At 38.5% G+C, this 16,846-nt stretch overlaps 1 protein-coding gene across 5 annotated transcripts in view; it reads right to left on the reverse strand.

Moving 5' to 3' along the window:
• Positions 1 to 7,388: 7,388 nt before the first annotated feature.
• ZNF131 (zinc finger protein 131) overlaps positions 7,389 to 16,846 on the reverse strand; it is a 30,629-nt gene continuing 21,171 nt past the window's right edge. For all 5 annotated transcript variants that reach the window (XM_047093001.1, XM_047092985.1, XM_047092994.1 and 2 more), the window contains 2 exons: positions 10,292 to 10,422; positions 7,389 to 9,300 (listed from right to left, as the gene is read on the reverse strand). In XM_047093001.1, the coding sequence (XP_046948957.1) occupies positions 8,614 to 9,300; positions 10,292 to 10,422 (818 nt within the window). In that variant the 3' untranslated portion in view covers positions 7,389 to 8,613. The remainder of the gene's footprint in view (positions 9,301 to 10,291; positions 10,423 to 16,846) is intronic.

A 16,846-nucleotide genomic window follows, 5' to 3' on the forward strand; every position in this document is an offset into this window, starting at 1 on the left:
CTTGAAAGTCCTGGGACCCCAGTCATATAGGACTGACTGTTCATTCAGTTCCCTCCACTTGAAAGAAGTGTTGTTTTCTCCTAGAAAGGGCCATTCAGTAGGTTGATTACAATGTAACAGCATATAGAAGTTAAAAATTGTTGTTTTGAAGAGTATGGGGAAATATTTTCAACATATTAAATGAAAGCAAAAGTTACAAAGCAGCATGATACAAATTTGTGATATGTTTGAGTAGAAGGAAATACATTAGATATTGGTAATGTTTTTTGTGAACTGGTGGAATTACAGGTGGTTTAAATAACCTTAATATTTTCAGCATTTTTTCTTTTTTCTACAATGGACGTATATGTCAGAAAAAAATATTTTAATGTCAGAAAAATATTACTTTCCAAAAGAAAATACCTGTAAAGTCCATTTAGTCTCGGTTTTCTAAACCCTGCTCCATTGTGTTGGCAGAAAGTAGTCCTGGATGATTCTAACCCAGGAGGTACTTGTTCTGTGCTTTGAGAGCCTCCTGGCAGTGGCTAAAAGTTTAGACCTTTGAGTCATAAAGTTACACCTTGACTCCCAGCTCTGCCACTCATTAGCTGTATGAACTCTTTAGTTGCAAGCATCTTCTAACCTCAATTTTTTCATCTGTCCTCTGGGAATTGTGAGAATTAATGAGATAAAGTTACTGGCTAACAGTTTAACTAGGTTGTCTTAACCTGGAGTCCATGGGCTTGGAGTGGTTGGCGGGAGGATCCCCCACTGAAAGTGTTTAAAGTATGCTCCTTTCATCACAATCTCTAAGTAGTTGGGGCCCCAAGCAGCTCCGCGCTTCTTCTAATAACTGCTTAATAAGTGGTAGCTACTTTTGCTATTTCAAGTTCTGAGGGATCGTTCCACATTTGGTACTATTCTAGGGCGTATGGGGACAGTCTACTCATTTTCTGGATATTGTTACCTGGTACACTGCATCCCTGCTGAATGTGAACCTGGGCTATTCCTGGGGTTGGACTATTCCTACTCTCCTTCCTCCTTTCCTCTGATAGGGATATTTGACAAATCTTGGGAGAGGAGATAAAACAAAACTTTTCTAAGACTGCATAGCGCTGTAGAGCTGGATCTGCAACTCAAAAGGCATATGTGGTTCCAGAAAAAAAAATGTCTTTATCCTGTTTAGGATCTGTGTGCTACCTAAATCTGATAATTCATGTCTTTCCACAATTCAGAAAAATTCCCAATCTCTTTGAATATGACTCCTCTCCCATGTTTTACCTTTCTTTTAGGATTTCGAGTTGGACATTATGTATGTCAGAGCTCATTCTATCTCATGTCCTTTTTCATGTTTTCCAGATTTCTACCTTCTGTTTAACTTCTTTTACACTCTGGTAATTTCTTCAGATCTGATATTTCACGAATTCTCTCTTGGCTGTAATTGATTAGCTGTTGAACCTGCACACTGATTTTATAAGCCTTGTCAGTGCAAATACAACAAGATCACAAGGTGGAAGCATGAGAATGCCAATTTCATCATTTCACAGCAGGGGGTCAATTGACAGTTTAAAAATGAATCACAATCAGTATTTATTGAAATCCTTTGTCCTTAACTTTATAAGAATCTTTTAAGAACTAATATTTCTTGGGGCGCCTGGGTGGCACAGTTGGTTAAGTGGCCGACTTTGGCTCAGGTCATGAGCTCATGGTCCGTGCGTTCGAGCCCCGCGTCAGGCTCTGTGCTGACAGCTCAGAGCCTGGGGCCTGTTTCAGATTCTGTGTCTCCCTCTCTCTGACCCTCCCCTGTTCATGCTCTGTCTCTCTCTGTCTCAAAAATAAACATTAAAAAAAATTTTAAAAAAAGGAACTAATTTCTTGCAATAAAGATTTTTCTGAGCTTTACCATTTTATTCTGCTTATTTGTTAAATTAAGCAAAATAAAACTGAAAGAATTAAAACTAGCATGGTAATCCTGCTTTAAAAAGTCCTCTCTGCATCTCCCTCTATCCTCTTCCTTTTCCTTCTTCTTTTTCTTCTTCTCCTTTTCCTTCTCTCTCTCTCTCTCTCTTGCTCTCACGTGTGTGTGTGTGTGTGTGTGTGTGTGTGTGTAGAGATAGATATTCATATATTCATGTAATGTTAACAACAGTTATTTCTGGTTAATGGGTCTTAGAGTAGATTTTTTTACTTTCTTATTTCCTAAAATATGTGAATCTTTTACTTGTATAGGTGTAATTTAATATTAATAACAAAATGAAAAAAGAAAGAGGTCACAAATTTCAGTGGCTGAATGAGGGGCCACTGCCCCTGCCTCTGCCAGTCAGCTTAAATTCTATCGATATTCTTGGTACTTTATTTAATTCACTTGAGATCTTCCTGCCTCGTCATTTAGTCTAATGTTCAATATTGAACTTTCTTCCATAGGTAAAATACAACAAATAGAGAAGAAAAAGAAAGAAAAAAAAAACTGTGATCTTGAGAAATTTTCATTAAAATGTAATTTTCACCATGAAATTTGAGTCGCTGAGATTCTCACGGTTGTAGCAATTTTACTCCACACTTTTCTTGACCGTGTAACCACATACAACAATTAGTGTAATATGTTCTTATAATTGGCACTTGGGTATTACTTACTATTGGGCAAGGAAGAATAGTTTAAGAGCCCCGGGCCCATTGATACTTGAGCAAAATTATTTTTTATGAAAATTTATAACAATCAAATTTGAACTATTACCTTTGAGTCTTTAGTTTTAAATAAGCCCCATTTTAATTGGGCCAGGGTTCTGAACCCATAGTATTCCCTCCATAGTGTTTCCTAGCTGTGTCTAATAGATAACTATTATTTTACAGGACAGTTTCTGTCCTCATATAGGCAGTTTACCAGACCGCAAAACCACAGCTAATGATCAGCTATTCTCTTAAGTGAATTCATATATTGGCATTTACTTCTCAACAGATATTAGCTAAGATTTTGTGTCTAAAGTGTATCTGAGTTACCCAGAAGAAGCAAAGTATTCCTAGTCCATTATTCTGACTTTCTGGCTTTTAATTTCTTATTATTCTCTAACATTTCTTGTCTTTGTGGCATTTTCACTTTAGAAACAGAAAAGCAACGATTTATTGAAAATAAGCACAATGTTCTTGCTTGAAATTGTAAAACCTAAGACAACTGCCTTAGTCCAGTCCATCACATGAATGATAAACATGAACAATAGTTAACAGGATATTTTTAGAGTAGCACCTGACTACACCATAAAAAAAAGACTGTCAAAAAGGTCCATTCCACTGGCTACTCATCTGTGCTTTCTTGAAGTGTCCTATGTCTGCTGTTCAACTGATGGTGGTTCCAGGACTGAGGGTATTAGTAGTACCCAGGAACTTGTTAGACATGCAATTTCTTGGGCCCTAACCAGACCAACTGAATCCGCAACTCCAGGTGTGGGATCTATCAATGTGTGTTTTAGCAAGATTCTGACGCACACTAAGTTGGAGAACAATTACCTAGACAGTATGGTCTCAGGGCAAGGAGTCAGCAAGGAGACATCAAAAGACAATTCGCAGGGCGCCTGCGTGGCTCAGTCAGTTGGGCATTCCACTTCGGCTCAGGTCATGATCTCGCAGTTTGTGAGTTCGAGTCCTGCGTCGGGCTCTGTGCTGACAGCTCAGAGCGTGGAGCCTGCTTCGGATTCTGTGTCTCCCTCTCTCTCTCTCTGCCCCTCCCCCACTTGTGCTCTGTCTCTATCAAAAATAAATAAAATGTAAAAAAAAAAAAAAAAAAAAAGACAACTTGCTGCACGTATCTTGCCAGCTTTTCTGATCTCCTGCTCCCTCCACCCCAAAACCTATCAAGGGCTGATGTGGATTCCAAAAAGAAAATGGATATTTAGCTTTTGCTCTGTGCAATCCCATGTTGTCAACCACAAAGAGATCTCATACAAAGGTAACTGTATTTTAGTGATCAAGACTGTGCCTATGGAGTCAATTTCCTTGGTTTCAAATACTGGCTCCATTCTTTACCAGCTGTTTCTCATCTCCTCCTTCTCTTAATTTCCTCCATTTATATTTACCTCATGAAGTCATTGAGATGATTAAGTGTTTGACATATACTAAGTGATTCATAAATGATGCTTTTAGGTTCCAAGATTTTTTTCTATCCTGGCCTATATTTTGGTGCAATGCCCAACAAGGTGGGTGAATAATTATGTGTGATATTAGGTTTTAGGAAAGGTGAGAAGAAGAAAACACTGCATTCACAGCCTGCCTTCCTATTTACTGCGTCAACAGGATTAACGAAGTAATGTTTATACAACACGGAGTAGTTTTAAGATATCCCCATAAGGTCAGAATACATTTATAATGACAGCCTCTGCATTTACCATTTTAAAGCAATACACTTCTGGGCCTCCAGTTAACTACAGAGGATCCTATTGATTGTTGGTGGTGAGGGTTTAATAGTTTTAATTCCTGCTGCTTCTCATTTAGATCTCTTATGACAAATTCTGTAAGAGCCATAGCACAGCTCAGAACATTATATCTGATAAACATTGAGCTTAGGTTCTCCCCTCTCCTGATGCAGCCAACAGTGTTAACCTAATGAAAGCAAAGCTATTTTCTCCAACAGAATCAGGCTAAACTTTTAGGGTCAGGCATTTCCTTTTAATTTTGCATGACGTAGTTATAAAACATTATTTCCACGTGAACACCTTAATGGTCATCTGATCATGTGTTTAAAACAACCCATGCTAGGAGTGCCTGGGTGGCTCAGTTGGCTAGGCAACCGACTTCGGCTCAGGTCATGATCTCAGTTTGTGGGTTCGAGCCCCATGTCGGGCTCTGTGCTGACAGCTCAGGGCCTGGAGCCTGCTTCAGATTCTGTGTCTCCCCCTCTCTCGACCCCTCCCCTGCTCATGCTCTGTGTCTCTCTCTCAATAAATAAACGTTAAAAAAATTTTTAATAAAAAATAAAACAACCCATGCTAAATTGAAGATGTTCATTAAGACGCACTTGATATTCTGGTGTAGACTTTTATCTATATTTAGGCCTCAGTACTGTTGGCTTATTCCAATTATCAAGTGGGTAGTCTATACCTTCAAAAACCCTTTCAATCTTGAAATCTTTAATTCCAAGTTGAATGTAGCAGAAACAGAAGCATTTACATTTCCATGAAAATATTCCTACTTTCAATAGTGTATGGGGATGGTAGCATTTTTAAACTAGTAAGACTATAAGAACCTTCTCTTTTTGTACATATTCAAAAAACCTCTGGGTTTTACATGTATTAGAGTTCTGTTTAGTGTTCCTTTGAATCTCAGATTGGTGTGGTATAATAAAAAATATGTATCCAGTCTTTGACCCTGGTTCTTGGCACAGAGCTCTTAAAACCCTTGGAATTTCCTGATGTCTTTTATCATAAGCTCCCTTTTGCTCATCCCTGAGTTTATGCTAACGAGGTGATCTTGGCAGTGGTCGCCAGAGGAACTAACCACATGATTAGAGGGCTAGAACTACCAGCCACACCCCAAGATATCCAAGATGGAAGGGCTGGACAGGGAATTCAGTAATCAAGGGCTAATGATTTAATCACATCTAGGTAATGAAACCTTAGTAAAGAAAAAGATTAAGGGGTTATGAGAGCTCCCAGGTTGGTGAACACATCCATGTGCAGGGAGGGTGGAGCACCAGGAGGGCCTGGAAGCTCTACCCACTCCACTCACCCAACCCCCTTTGCCCTTTGCAACCATTTGGCTGTTCCTGGATTCCCCCCCCCCCGCCCTTTTTTCTTTTTTAAGAGATTTTAAGTAATCTCTACACCCAACGTGGGGCTCAAACTTACAACTCAGAGATCAAGAGTCGCACACATACTCTTAATCAGCTGAGCCAGCCAGGAGCCCCTGGGTTGTATCCTTTATGATAAAACTATACTCAGAAGTGTGGTGCCTTCCTCAGTACTGAGTTGTTCTAGTGTATTGAATCTGATAAGGGGGCGGGGACCCCTGATATGTAGTCAGCAGGGCAGAAGTGCAGGTATCCTTTGTACCCCATTTTTCACTACCGTCTGAAGCAAGGGCAGTCTTGTGCTACTACTACTGATCACTTAACTTGTGGAGTCTACGCTAACTCTGGCTGTTGTCAAAAGTGACTTGTTGGACACCCAGTTGGTGTTAGAGAATCCAAGCACTGCTGTGTGTTAGATCGGTGGAATAGGGGAGACAGAAGAGGCTCTCCTATCTATCATTCTGCCGTGCACGTGGGATTCCTTTGCTGATCAGTGTCTGGCACTCTAAGGACCAGCTGCCACTGTAGACCTAAAAACCCCACTAGGAGTAAAATGAGAGGAACAAAATATTCAGTTCAGTTCTTAAATACACATCATGGGTTTTCATAGTTGTTTTATTATATGTAAAATGCTTTGCAAACTGCAAAGCCTAATCAACATATGGTTTACCACCAGTGGGTAGTTTTCCTCTCCTTCTGCAATCAAATTTACCGGCATTCAGGATACACTGATAAAGCCTATCTACCTTTTGGGAAAAGTAAAAGGAACTGTATCTGACCCTCAAACCTGTTTTGAAAGGCCTTGCCAAATCTGAACGCTCAAATGTTAAATTTTTAGTATTTTGTTGTGCTTTTCAATACTTTGTTGTGCCTTTGTCCATGATCTCGACGTTGTGGTCAGAGCCTTTTTAAGATTATGTTTAAAAATAAACCTCGCTTCATATCTTGGCTTAAAGGGGACATCATGAACTATTTTCAGCATTCAAAATTCACTAGATACTAACTAGTAACTTACATACCTGAAACCACTATCTGTCAGGAATTTTTTTTTTTTTCTTTTTAACTAACTCAGGAACCTGGATATCTTAAGGCAAACTGAAAATTCCATGTAATATAATTCTATCATTTTCTGACTTTGAAGAAAGAAAACACCTATGTAAGCTTTGTGTAAGTGTCCAATTGCCAAACAGAACAGACTTGGAAATATTCATATACTTTTTTAACCTTAAAATAAAAACTCAATCTCCTCTTCCTGTATTCTCTAAATCTGTGACCTCTCCACTTGTGGGAAGCCATTCCCTTTGAGACAGGTCATAAATGTGATACCACTGAACCACTAGGATTACCAAAGGAGAAGCCGAACTGATCTTTTAAACTAAACACACTAGGTAAGAGGAGAAAGTGTATTAAAAATAGGCTCTTCCTAAAAAATTCCATTGGCTGTTGTGCCCCACCGTGGAAGAACCACAAATGCCAACCTCTTCCTCCTCCCGTTCTTCTGAACTGATTTTTGGGGATTAGAGGTGCATACTGAGAACGGCATATCTTAATTCACGTATCAGTCATGTTAATACAAATGAGTGAAGATCTTGGACCACGAAACCACTTCTATACTAGTAAAGAGAAAAACGAGTCATGAACACATAATTTTAAACTTTACTTTAAAAATGTAAATATCTCCCAATATTTAACAGGTAAAGAAAATAGCATATTGGTTTATTTTATGTGGTTGTTATATTTTATTTTCCAAGTAATACTGATTAAAAATATTTACACACCTACTTTTAAGTCCACAGTTTAGCACTCTTATTTGTATGGCTTTAAAAGTTATAGCACAAGATCTTTACATTAAGGATCGGGGAAAAAGATTCATTCAAAACAAAGCCTGATATATTATATACATGTTTTTCTCTGTACTTTACTTTAAATACATTAATTTTTAAATGATGCTCCTTTTTTTCATCTGGTGGTAAAATATTAGTGCAACTTTTCATTAAAAAAAAAAAAAGTTTACCACAGATATAAATGAATTTTCCCAATCGGAAATGGCCCTTCAGTTGCCATTAAATGCTATTTCTCACCCTACCTTAAGTTACCAAGAAAAAGAATTGCTAGTTGCCATTATAAGCAAAAACAAAGTACTACAGCATCACCTACATCGCTCCTTACAACACAAACTTTGAAAGAACCAGAGATGTTTTATAGAAGTTTAGTTGGCTTTGAAAAGGCACATGGGTGTGTGTGGGTTTTTTTTGTTTTTTGTTTTACATTCTACAAATTTTGCCACCACCACTGTTTCCATTGCAGAGATGACATTTGTGACTATCAGTATAGACAAGAAGTTTGTTCAAACTAAAGAAAGCCAGAAGCTAAAATTTAACTGCACAGTAACAATGTACTTTTCTTCATGCAGCCTTGTGTTTCCTATATATTCAATTTTCTAACATGCATTAGAATACACGAATTTGTATTCTAATGATTTTACTTTTGATTTTACAACATGGAAAAAATCTGAGAAAGGACGTGACCTGGGAAAGAGAGAAGGGAGAACCCTTATCACAATGAAAATAGATACATTCGTACCCAACTATATAATAAGAATATAATCCATTTAAGTTTCCAGAAATAATACTTCTCAAAGCTTCCCATTACTTATGGGAAAGATCCCTCCTGTGTGGCATTAAGTGTGTGGGGGGATGGGGGTGGGCATTGGAATCAGTTTGTTTCAATAGAAACAGTTCACAACAGGAAAGACTTTAACTTTGGTCCACTTGTCTGTTAGCTTAAGGACAGTCACACTGCCCATGATCAGTTCAAAAACCCAACACATTAATTTAAAAATATATTCATTTGTTATTTCACTCTAAAACAGGCATAGGTGTTCTGTTTTCACTCCCTCCCCTTTCAGCTTGGGAATCCACTGTTGTTTTGGTCTCTAAACCCTCAGCATCTTCATGATCTTCTCTGGCAGCTTCAGCAGCATCTGCTTGGGTGGTCTCGCTCTCCTCCTGGTTCATGATTTCAGGGGTCACTTGTTCCAAGTCAGCTTCCAGAAGTTCAGTTTGTACTTCCACTGGCATCTGATTTACCCGTTCAACGTGCAGCTCCTCCACATGTACTTCAGTACCTTCTTCAGTCTGAATCCGACCCACTTCTAGATAACTCACCTGAACCTGCTCTGGAAGCTCGCTCATATGTGAATCATGCACTTGGCTGTCCTGGAGCAGATCTGGATGGACCTGTTCCACAGTCACTTGTGCTGAATCCACTTGAACCTGAAGCAATGGTAACACATGCACTTTCCCAACTTGTTCTATAATAGTCATTGATGTCACAGGTTCAGTTTGCACACGTGTTTCTACTGAAAGAACTTCTTCGGTTACTAGACGCTCTGAAATATTGTGAGTATCACTGAGATGCCTCCTTAATTCATTTCCTTGCATAAACCACAAGTCACATAAAGTACAATGGTTGGGTTTATCACCAGTGTGTATTACCAAATGATCTTTGAACTGGTCCCAGCTGTTAAACACACTGTTACAGACCTGAAATAACCAAACATATGGTTTTAACACTACTAATATTCAAGCCGAAGAAAGCATGAATGCATTTATTCTCTGTTAAGGAAAAATTTGAAGATTTTTCTGAAAAATGTTATGAATATGACATTTATAATGTGATCTAAGAGAGTTCATAATTATGTTGTTTATTTGGTCTTTTAGCTGATGTAGCTAACAACTCAGATGCAATGTAGGAAACATAATACTGCCTTCATTGCTTAAATGTCATATAAATTCAAGGGATATAAAGTACCAATATTATAATTTCCTACATAATATCATTAGCATTTAGAACCATTACATTATTTGGGATACATATACACTAATCATGGAAAAAGAGCTGATCACAGCCAGTGAGCCTTCCACTGCTCCACTCCCTAATTCTATTGTTTGCTCAACGGTGAAGAATAGTTTCAGGTTACCTGTTATTTAGGACATAATTTTATTGACATTGATGAAAAAAAAAAAAAAAAAAGGCAACAACCCAAAAAACCCTATTCTAATCTCCCTTCTAAAATCAAAACGATGATCGGGGCGCCTGGGTGGCGCAGTCGGTTAAGCGTCCGACTTCAGCCAGGTCACGATCTCGCGGTCCTTGAGTTCGAGCCCCGCGTCAGGCTCTGGGCTGATGGCTCGGAGCCTGGAGCCTGTTTCCGATTCTGTGTCTCCCTCTCTCTCTGCCCCTCCCCCGTTCATGCTCTGTCTCTCTCTGTCCCAAAAATAAATAAACGTTGAAAAAAAAAATTTTTTTTAAAAAATAAAAAAATAAATAAAAAAATAAAAAATAAAAAAAAATAAAATCAAAACGATGAAAAAATAAATAAATAAATAAAATCAAAACGATGGATGATGTTCTTTACTCATTCTTTCCAAACTGCCAGCTCTATACTTTTACTCTAGACTCTGCTACCCTTCACTTTTAATGATTTCAAACACCCAACTCCTTTGCTAAGGACAGAATACACCCAACACGTACCTGACATTCATAAAGCTTCTTTCTTCCCTTTTTTGCCCCCACTCCAGTTTGGCACGCAGTCAGGTGACATTTGAGGGTGCTATTTCTAGCAAATCTTTCATGACAATTTGGACATTCAAAAGGTTTTTCACCTATTCGAATAGAAAAAAAATTCTATTGGCAAATCAAGAAAAACAGAAAAAGCAAATAAATTTTTTTCTTTTTGGTTAATTCTAATAGCACTTTCTTGAGAGGAAGGTCTGAATTTGTAATTCAGATGTTTTCTATCACATCCAAAAGACTCTTCTAGAGGTGAAAATAATAAGTTTCCAGTGATTATTATAATTGAATCTGTACTCTGAGGAAGAAATAAAAATTGGATCTGAGTTCTATGTTTTAGCATGTCTTAAAAGTGCACATTTTCCCTTAGGTAAAAATCAAGCTCAGTCTCTATTTTGGGGAAATGCATCACTATCCATTCCACAAGTATTTTTTGAGCACTTACTATGTGCCAGACCATGTGCTAGGTGATGAAGATAAATTGCCCTTCTTTAAAAACTTCGTATCACAGGCCACAGTATCTTATGAACGTGAAATATATACAAATAAACACCTGCAATGTACTGTAGAAAACCTGTTTCAGAATAAAGGGCAATGGAAAATGTAAGGCAGCAGCACAAAAGGAGAGAGATTAATTCTGCCTGGAATGGAATAAGTGAAGGAAAGAAGGAAATGTATTCTAGGCAGAGACACAGAGGTACAGAACAACATGGGTGAGGAGTAAGAGGGAGAAGGTATCAATAATGATTCTCAGACCTCTAGCTTAGAATGCCAATCAGAATCAAGAACACAGAAATCCAAGTAGGTTTGGAATGCAGTGTACTGAGAAAGATTATAAATTTAGTTTTGTATCTGTTGATTTGAAGGTACTCAAGGTGGAAAAGTCTGGTAAATAGTTGAACAGACTCCTCTGAAGTCAAATAGAGGGTGGACTGATATACAGATCAGGAGTTACTTTAGATAGTAATAAAAACCTTTGATGTGGTGAAAACTCTAAGTATGTTATGTGATAACAGAATCAAGGACAGAACTCAATGAAACACCAAGTTAAAACACCAGGTAAATGAAGCAGCAAAGAGAACAGAAACACAACAGCCAGAAGCAGAAGGAAAGAACACTGCGGAAATTAAGAAATTTCAGGAAGATGAGGGCAGTAAACAGTGCTAAACTGAACAGAGATGTCAGGTAGAACAACAACAGGGGATTGTACTAACTCTAGTAGGAATAGTGTAAGTAATATGGTGGGGTTAGAAGCCAGACTACAGTGGGATGAGAGGCAAGCCCATGAAAACAGTACAGTAAAGGGGATGGAGGGTTTTGAAAGATGACAGGTATGTCATCTGCTGGGGTGACGTGTGGGCAGAGTCTTGAGTATCGGACTGAAGGCCCAAAATAGCAATCTGGCAAAGAAAGCTTTAAATCAGACACCAAAAAGGCCTAATTTAAGGTCTGATATGAATTTTTTCCAACAGTGCTCAGCAAGGAGTAGGGGTAATTGACTGCAATAATTCCAGGATTTTTTAGAGGCCTTTTTAGAGCAAGTGGGTTAAAAGCCAAGGGAATGTGCTTAGAGTACAAGAAAAAGTGATTCAAGTTGTATACAAGGAGGACAAGGTAAGATAGAGAAGTCAGAAATAGGGCAATAAGCTAGATGGAAAGAAATATGAAAGGACTGGCAGGCTAACAGGTAGACTCCAGCAGTCTGGAGTAAGGCAAGAAGAGAGAGGATTCAAGGGACAGCATGACGCTTGCAGAGAAACAGGCCCCAGTGATGAGACCCTAGTTGTGACCTTCATACTAGTCAAGTTACTTCGAGCTATAGTTTTTCCCTGACAAAAAAACCCTCTGTTTTTTGTATAATGTTCATGAGATGGGAAAATTAGAAAGACCTAATCACCTAGAATTAGTGCTGGTACAGAAATTCCTTATCATATCCCCCAATGTTGCAAGATACTGCTAAATACAATGGTTACGTTTTGTGGTTTCAGTAGTACATAATTTTTCACTATAAATAAAACCTACAAATATAAATTGGTATAGCTCCTTTAAATAGCAATTTCATAACAATGCCAAGATTTAAAATGTACATATTCTTTGACTTGGCAATTCTGCTCTTGAACATGTACACAATGATATATGCAAAAGTATGCTTACTGAGGCATAGCCTGTAACAGTAAAAGACTAGTAACAACCTAAATGTGTATCAATATAAATAAATTATGGTATACCCATACACTGAAACACCATGCAGCCACAGTGGAAAAAAAAAAAAAAAAGTAGATTCCTGAATTTTCATGTATTAAAAGACTTCAGGGGCACCTGGGTGGTTCAGTTGGTTAGATCAGGTCATAATCTCACGGTTTGTGGGTTCAAGGCCCATGTCAGACTCTGTACTGGGTGTGGAGCCTGTTTGGGATTCTCTCTCCTCTCTCTGCCCCTCTCCCACTCTGTCCCTCTCTCTCTCTCAAAAATGTTAAAAAAAAAAAAATTTAAATAGTGTAAAATGGCATCACACTGTACTACATGCCTCTATTTTTTTCCCAAAAAAACCTCTGTGTGCATGCCTGTGTATGGTTACTCAAAAACGCAAAGAATAGATATGGAAGGATAAGTAAGAAAATGATGGCAGTAACTGCTTTTGGAGAGATCTACTGAAGTAGAAAAGAGATTCATTTTTCATTGTCATTTCAGCTTTTATGTCATTTGAGCTTTTGCATTTTAAAAACTTAGTAAGTCCGATGAAGTCTAGAAATAGCAACAGATTAATTATACTTTAGATGTGTGGACTGTAGCCTGCAAAGTGCTTTTCCCTGTAAAGTAAGTTATTGCCCTTATTTACACAAACAAGGAAAGAGGCCCAGAGATAAAGTGACCATTTAAGTTCATCATACTGTCAAATGTTGGAATTGGAGCTGCAATCCAATCTGATTTTCAGACCCACCCAGGGCCCCTGAGTGGCTCAGTCAGTTAAGCATCTGACTTCGGGTCAGGTCAGGATTTCCAGACCCACATTGTTTCTATAATTCCACATTACTCTCTGGCAAACGAGGTACAATCATTTAAAGACATGATTAAAGGTCACCTTTAGGTTCTCTTTCATATGAGGTGTCCCACTGGTAAATCTGTCAAAAGTTCTGGTATTTCCTCCCACCGCTGAAGTGCTTACCCTTCTATATTTTTCTAAATTAATAATAAACCTCCAACTATGCAGCCACCCAAACCAAAGAGCTAGGATTTACCCCCATATCTCAATGGTCACCAAATCCTGTTGACTCTGCCTCCTTAATGTTCTTCACATTTCCAACCCTCTTCCACTATCACTGCCTTTACTCAGCCCCTCCTTCTTGCATAGATTGCTCCAACAGCTTCTTAATCAGACCTTGTAGGTTTCATCTCGCTCCACTCTATCCTGCCAGTCATCACTCTAAAACAGAAATGTGATCCTGGCTTAAACTTCTTTAAAATGACACAGTTTTCCAAAGTAAAATCTGAATTCATTTACAGCACTTATGAAAAATAACTATATGATCTTGGCTTTATCTCCCATCACTTTCTCATCTCTTGCCCTTGAACCACTGGTAGATTGTCCATGATGCCTAAGTGCATGCCATGTGGGCAGCCCTTCGTAACAGCTACACATGCTGGCATTCCTCAACTTGGACCCAATCCTCCAGCCTCAACCTACCAGCAGCATTCCAAACAAGTTGCTTATGCTCTTTCCTGTGCATGCTTCATTCCTGTGCATGCTTCATTTCTTTTGCCTGGAATGCCCATCTCCTGGCAAACTCCTTTTCCTTTGGGTGTCATTATAGGGTGAATACTCCAGGAAACCATCCTGGTCTCTTCCATCATAAACAAACAGTACAGGCAGGCATTCCCATAAGACTGTGTGCTTACCTCTATTAGCACTTAGCCCGTCACATGTGACTGTGCCTGCTTGTCTCTCCCAACATAACTGTGAGCTCCTTGAAGGCAGAGACTCTAAAAATTCCTTATCTCCACGACCTAGCAGGTTGGCATTACCATTACTATTTTCCAAATGGAAATAAAATAATTCAGAGGACAAGTAACAGCCAAAATTTTGCAATTCAAGTCATAGATTATAGCGCATGCTTTAAGAACACTGAAGAAATCAAACCACTAAACTAATAAAAGTATGCAAAATGTGAAACGGAGGGGGATTTATATATATTTTGAGGGTAGGAAAACAGGAATGGGATTGTTCCTTATCTTTACACTTAGTTTGTTATAAGCAAAAAACGATCCATCCTTCATTAACATAAGCACAATTTAAAGCTGTTTACTTATGCTCCTCTTGAATTCACCAAGTCACTGATCACATCTGCAACTATCTTGTTACTAATTACTAATACAGTTAATTGAGGTTAAATGCCAACAAAAGTTCAGTTTGCTTTATGTGTTAAACTGTTCTTCAAATTGACATCTAGTTCTATAATTTGTAACAACGTAATTATCTCACATAATTTTAAAGATAAAGACATACAACATAATATACTTTAGCTCTATATTCTGTGTTTAATCCAAAATACAACGTATAGGACTTGAAAGGCACATTTTAACTTCCAAAATAGTCTGTGTTGCCTGTTTTCAACAGGCAAGTTATCAGGTTATGTTTTAGGTAAAAGAGACAATTGCTTCTACTTTTACAATGCTAGAAAATAATATGAAAGTGACTGATTATCTGTTGGGACACAGGAAACCCTTATTAAAACACACTAGTTACCAATTAACATTTATTTACTAGTTTAATGGTATAGCGATCATTTTTGCAAAACTACATTAAAATAGATGAATATTTGTTTTAAGGACTAAAAACTATTACTATAGGCAGTTTCTAAATATACAATATACCTCTATGTTTGAAAATCAGAAAGCATTTTCCCAAAAGGTTTCATAAACACCTATTAGTTACCCAAACCAGTACCCTAAAGCTTTTTACATCTATACTAGATGAAATTAAAGTATGAGATTCTCTTGCTATTCATGTAACCACTAAGTATTGATCCTAGGCATTTATTCAGTCCCCGAGTATGGATACTAAACATTTAAGTGAGGGATGCCACATTTATCTGAATCTATCCGCTTCCTCAATTTCAAGTAGTATACAGCAAGCAACTCAGGACAGCAAGGAAATCTATGAAAAAATTGCTTCAAAATTCTCCAAACTCCAGCAAAGAGAAAGATTTTGAATAGTATGGAACGCCTGTGTTGTTTTCACTGTATTAAACAATCTAGATAGCATTAGCCACCAGAGAACTTGGGAACGCGTGTCCAGAGTCTGACACTTGGCACATCTTATCCACTGCTCTCCCCCCACCCGAGATTCAAAGCATTGGCAGAAGCTCCTGTGTGTGGCACAGGAGACTTAGCAAAGAGGCTTGAGAGGCAGAAGGACGGGGTGTCTGACAGGACAAAAACAGGCACAGGAGATGGATGCAGAGCTATAAGGACCAAAGGCCCAGTGGGACACTCCCTGGAATCACTCCTGCATGCCTGAGATGGCTCCCACGAGGAGGGCAGTAAAAGACTTTACCTTTCTCATCCCCTTTGCTGTCCATCAGTGCCAACACTGTGTGCCCTCGGAGAGGGGTGGGAAGATGAACATATGCTGACTACTTCACCACCAGGTCATAACAGGTGACCAAGTGTACACAAATGGATAAACATGCCAGGGATTTTTGTAAACATATTGATCTATGTAACATATAAATGAGATAGGAAATGTAAAAAAAGGAACAGTGAAGTTTCCCTATAATTAGGATTTCATAATTTATCATCCTTGGTAAGTAATCACAAGCTGTGTTATATGTATTTCTTTTAAAAATATAAAAACTGGTCCTGTAAAACAAATAATCCAGTGAAGAAATGGGCAGAAGACATGAAGAGACACTTTCCAAAGAAGACATCCAGATGGCCAACAGGCACATGAAAAGATGCTCAATGTCACTCCTCATCAGGGAAATACAAATCCAAACCACACTGAGATACCACCTCATGCCGGTTAGAGTGGCTAAAATGAACAAATCAGGAGACTATAGATGCTGGAGAGGATGTGGAGAAACGGGAACCCTCTTGCACTGCTGGTGGGAATGCAAACTGGTGCAGCTGCTCTGGAAAACAGTGTGGAGGTTCCTCAAAAAATTAAAAATAGAACTACCCTATGACCCAGCAATAGCACTGCTAGGAATTTACCCAAGGGATACAGGAGTGCTGATGCATAGGGGCACTTGTACCCCAATGTTTGTAGCAGCACTTTTAACAATAGCCAAATTATGGAAAGAGCCTAAATGCCCATCAACTGACGAATGGATAAGGAAGATGTGGTTTACATATACAATGGACTACTACTTGGCAGTGCAAAAGAATGAAATCTGGCCATTTGCAGCAACGTGGATGGAACTGGAGGGTATTATGCTAAGTGCAGTCAGTCTGCTGAGTGCAGATACTGTATGTTTTCACTCATATGTGGATCCTGAGAAACTGAACAGAAGACCA

Source organism: Lynx rufus, unplaced genomic scaffold, assembly GCF_022079265.1.
Source record: "Lynx rufus isolate CCGP_SWC_20201006 ecotype Redwood Valley unplaced genomic scaffold, mLynRuf1.p SCAF_1, whole genome shotgun sequence".
NCBI classification, from domain to species: domain Eukaryota; kingdom Metazoa; phylum Chordata; class Mammalia; order Carnivora; family Felidae; genus Lynx; species Lynx rufus.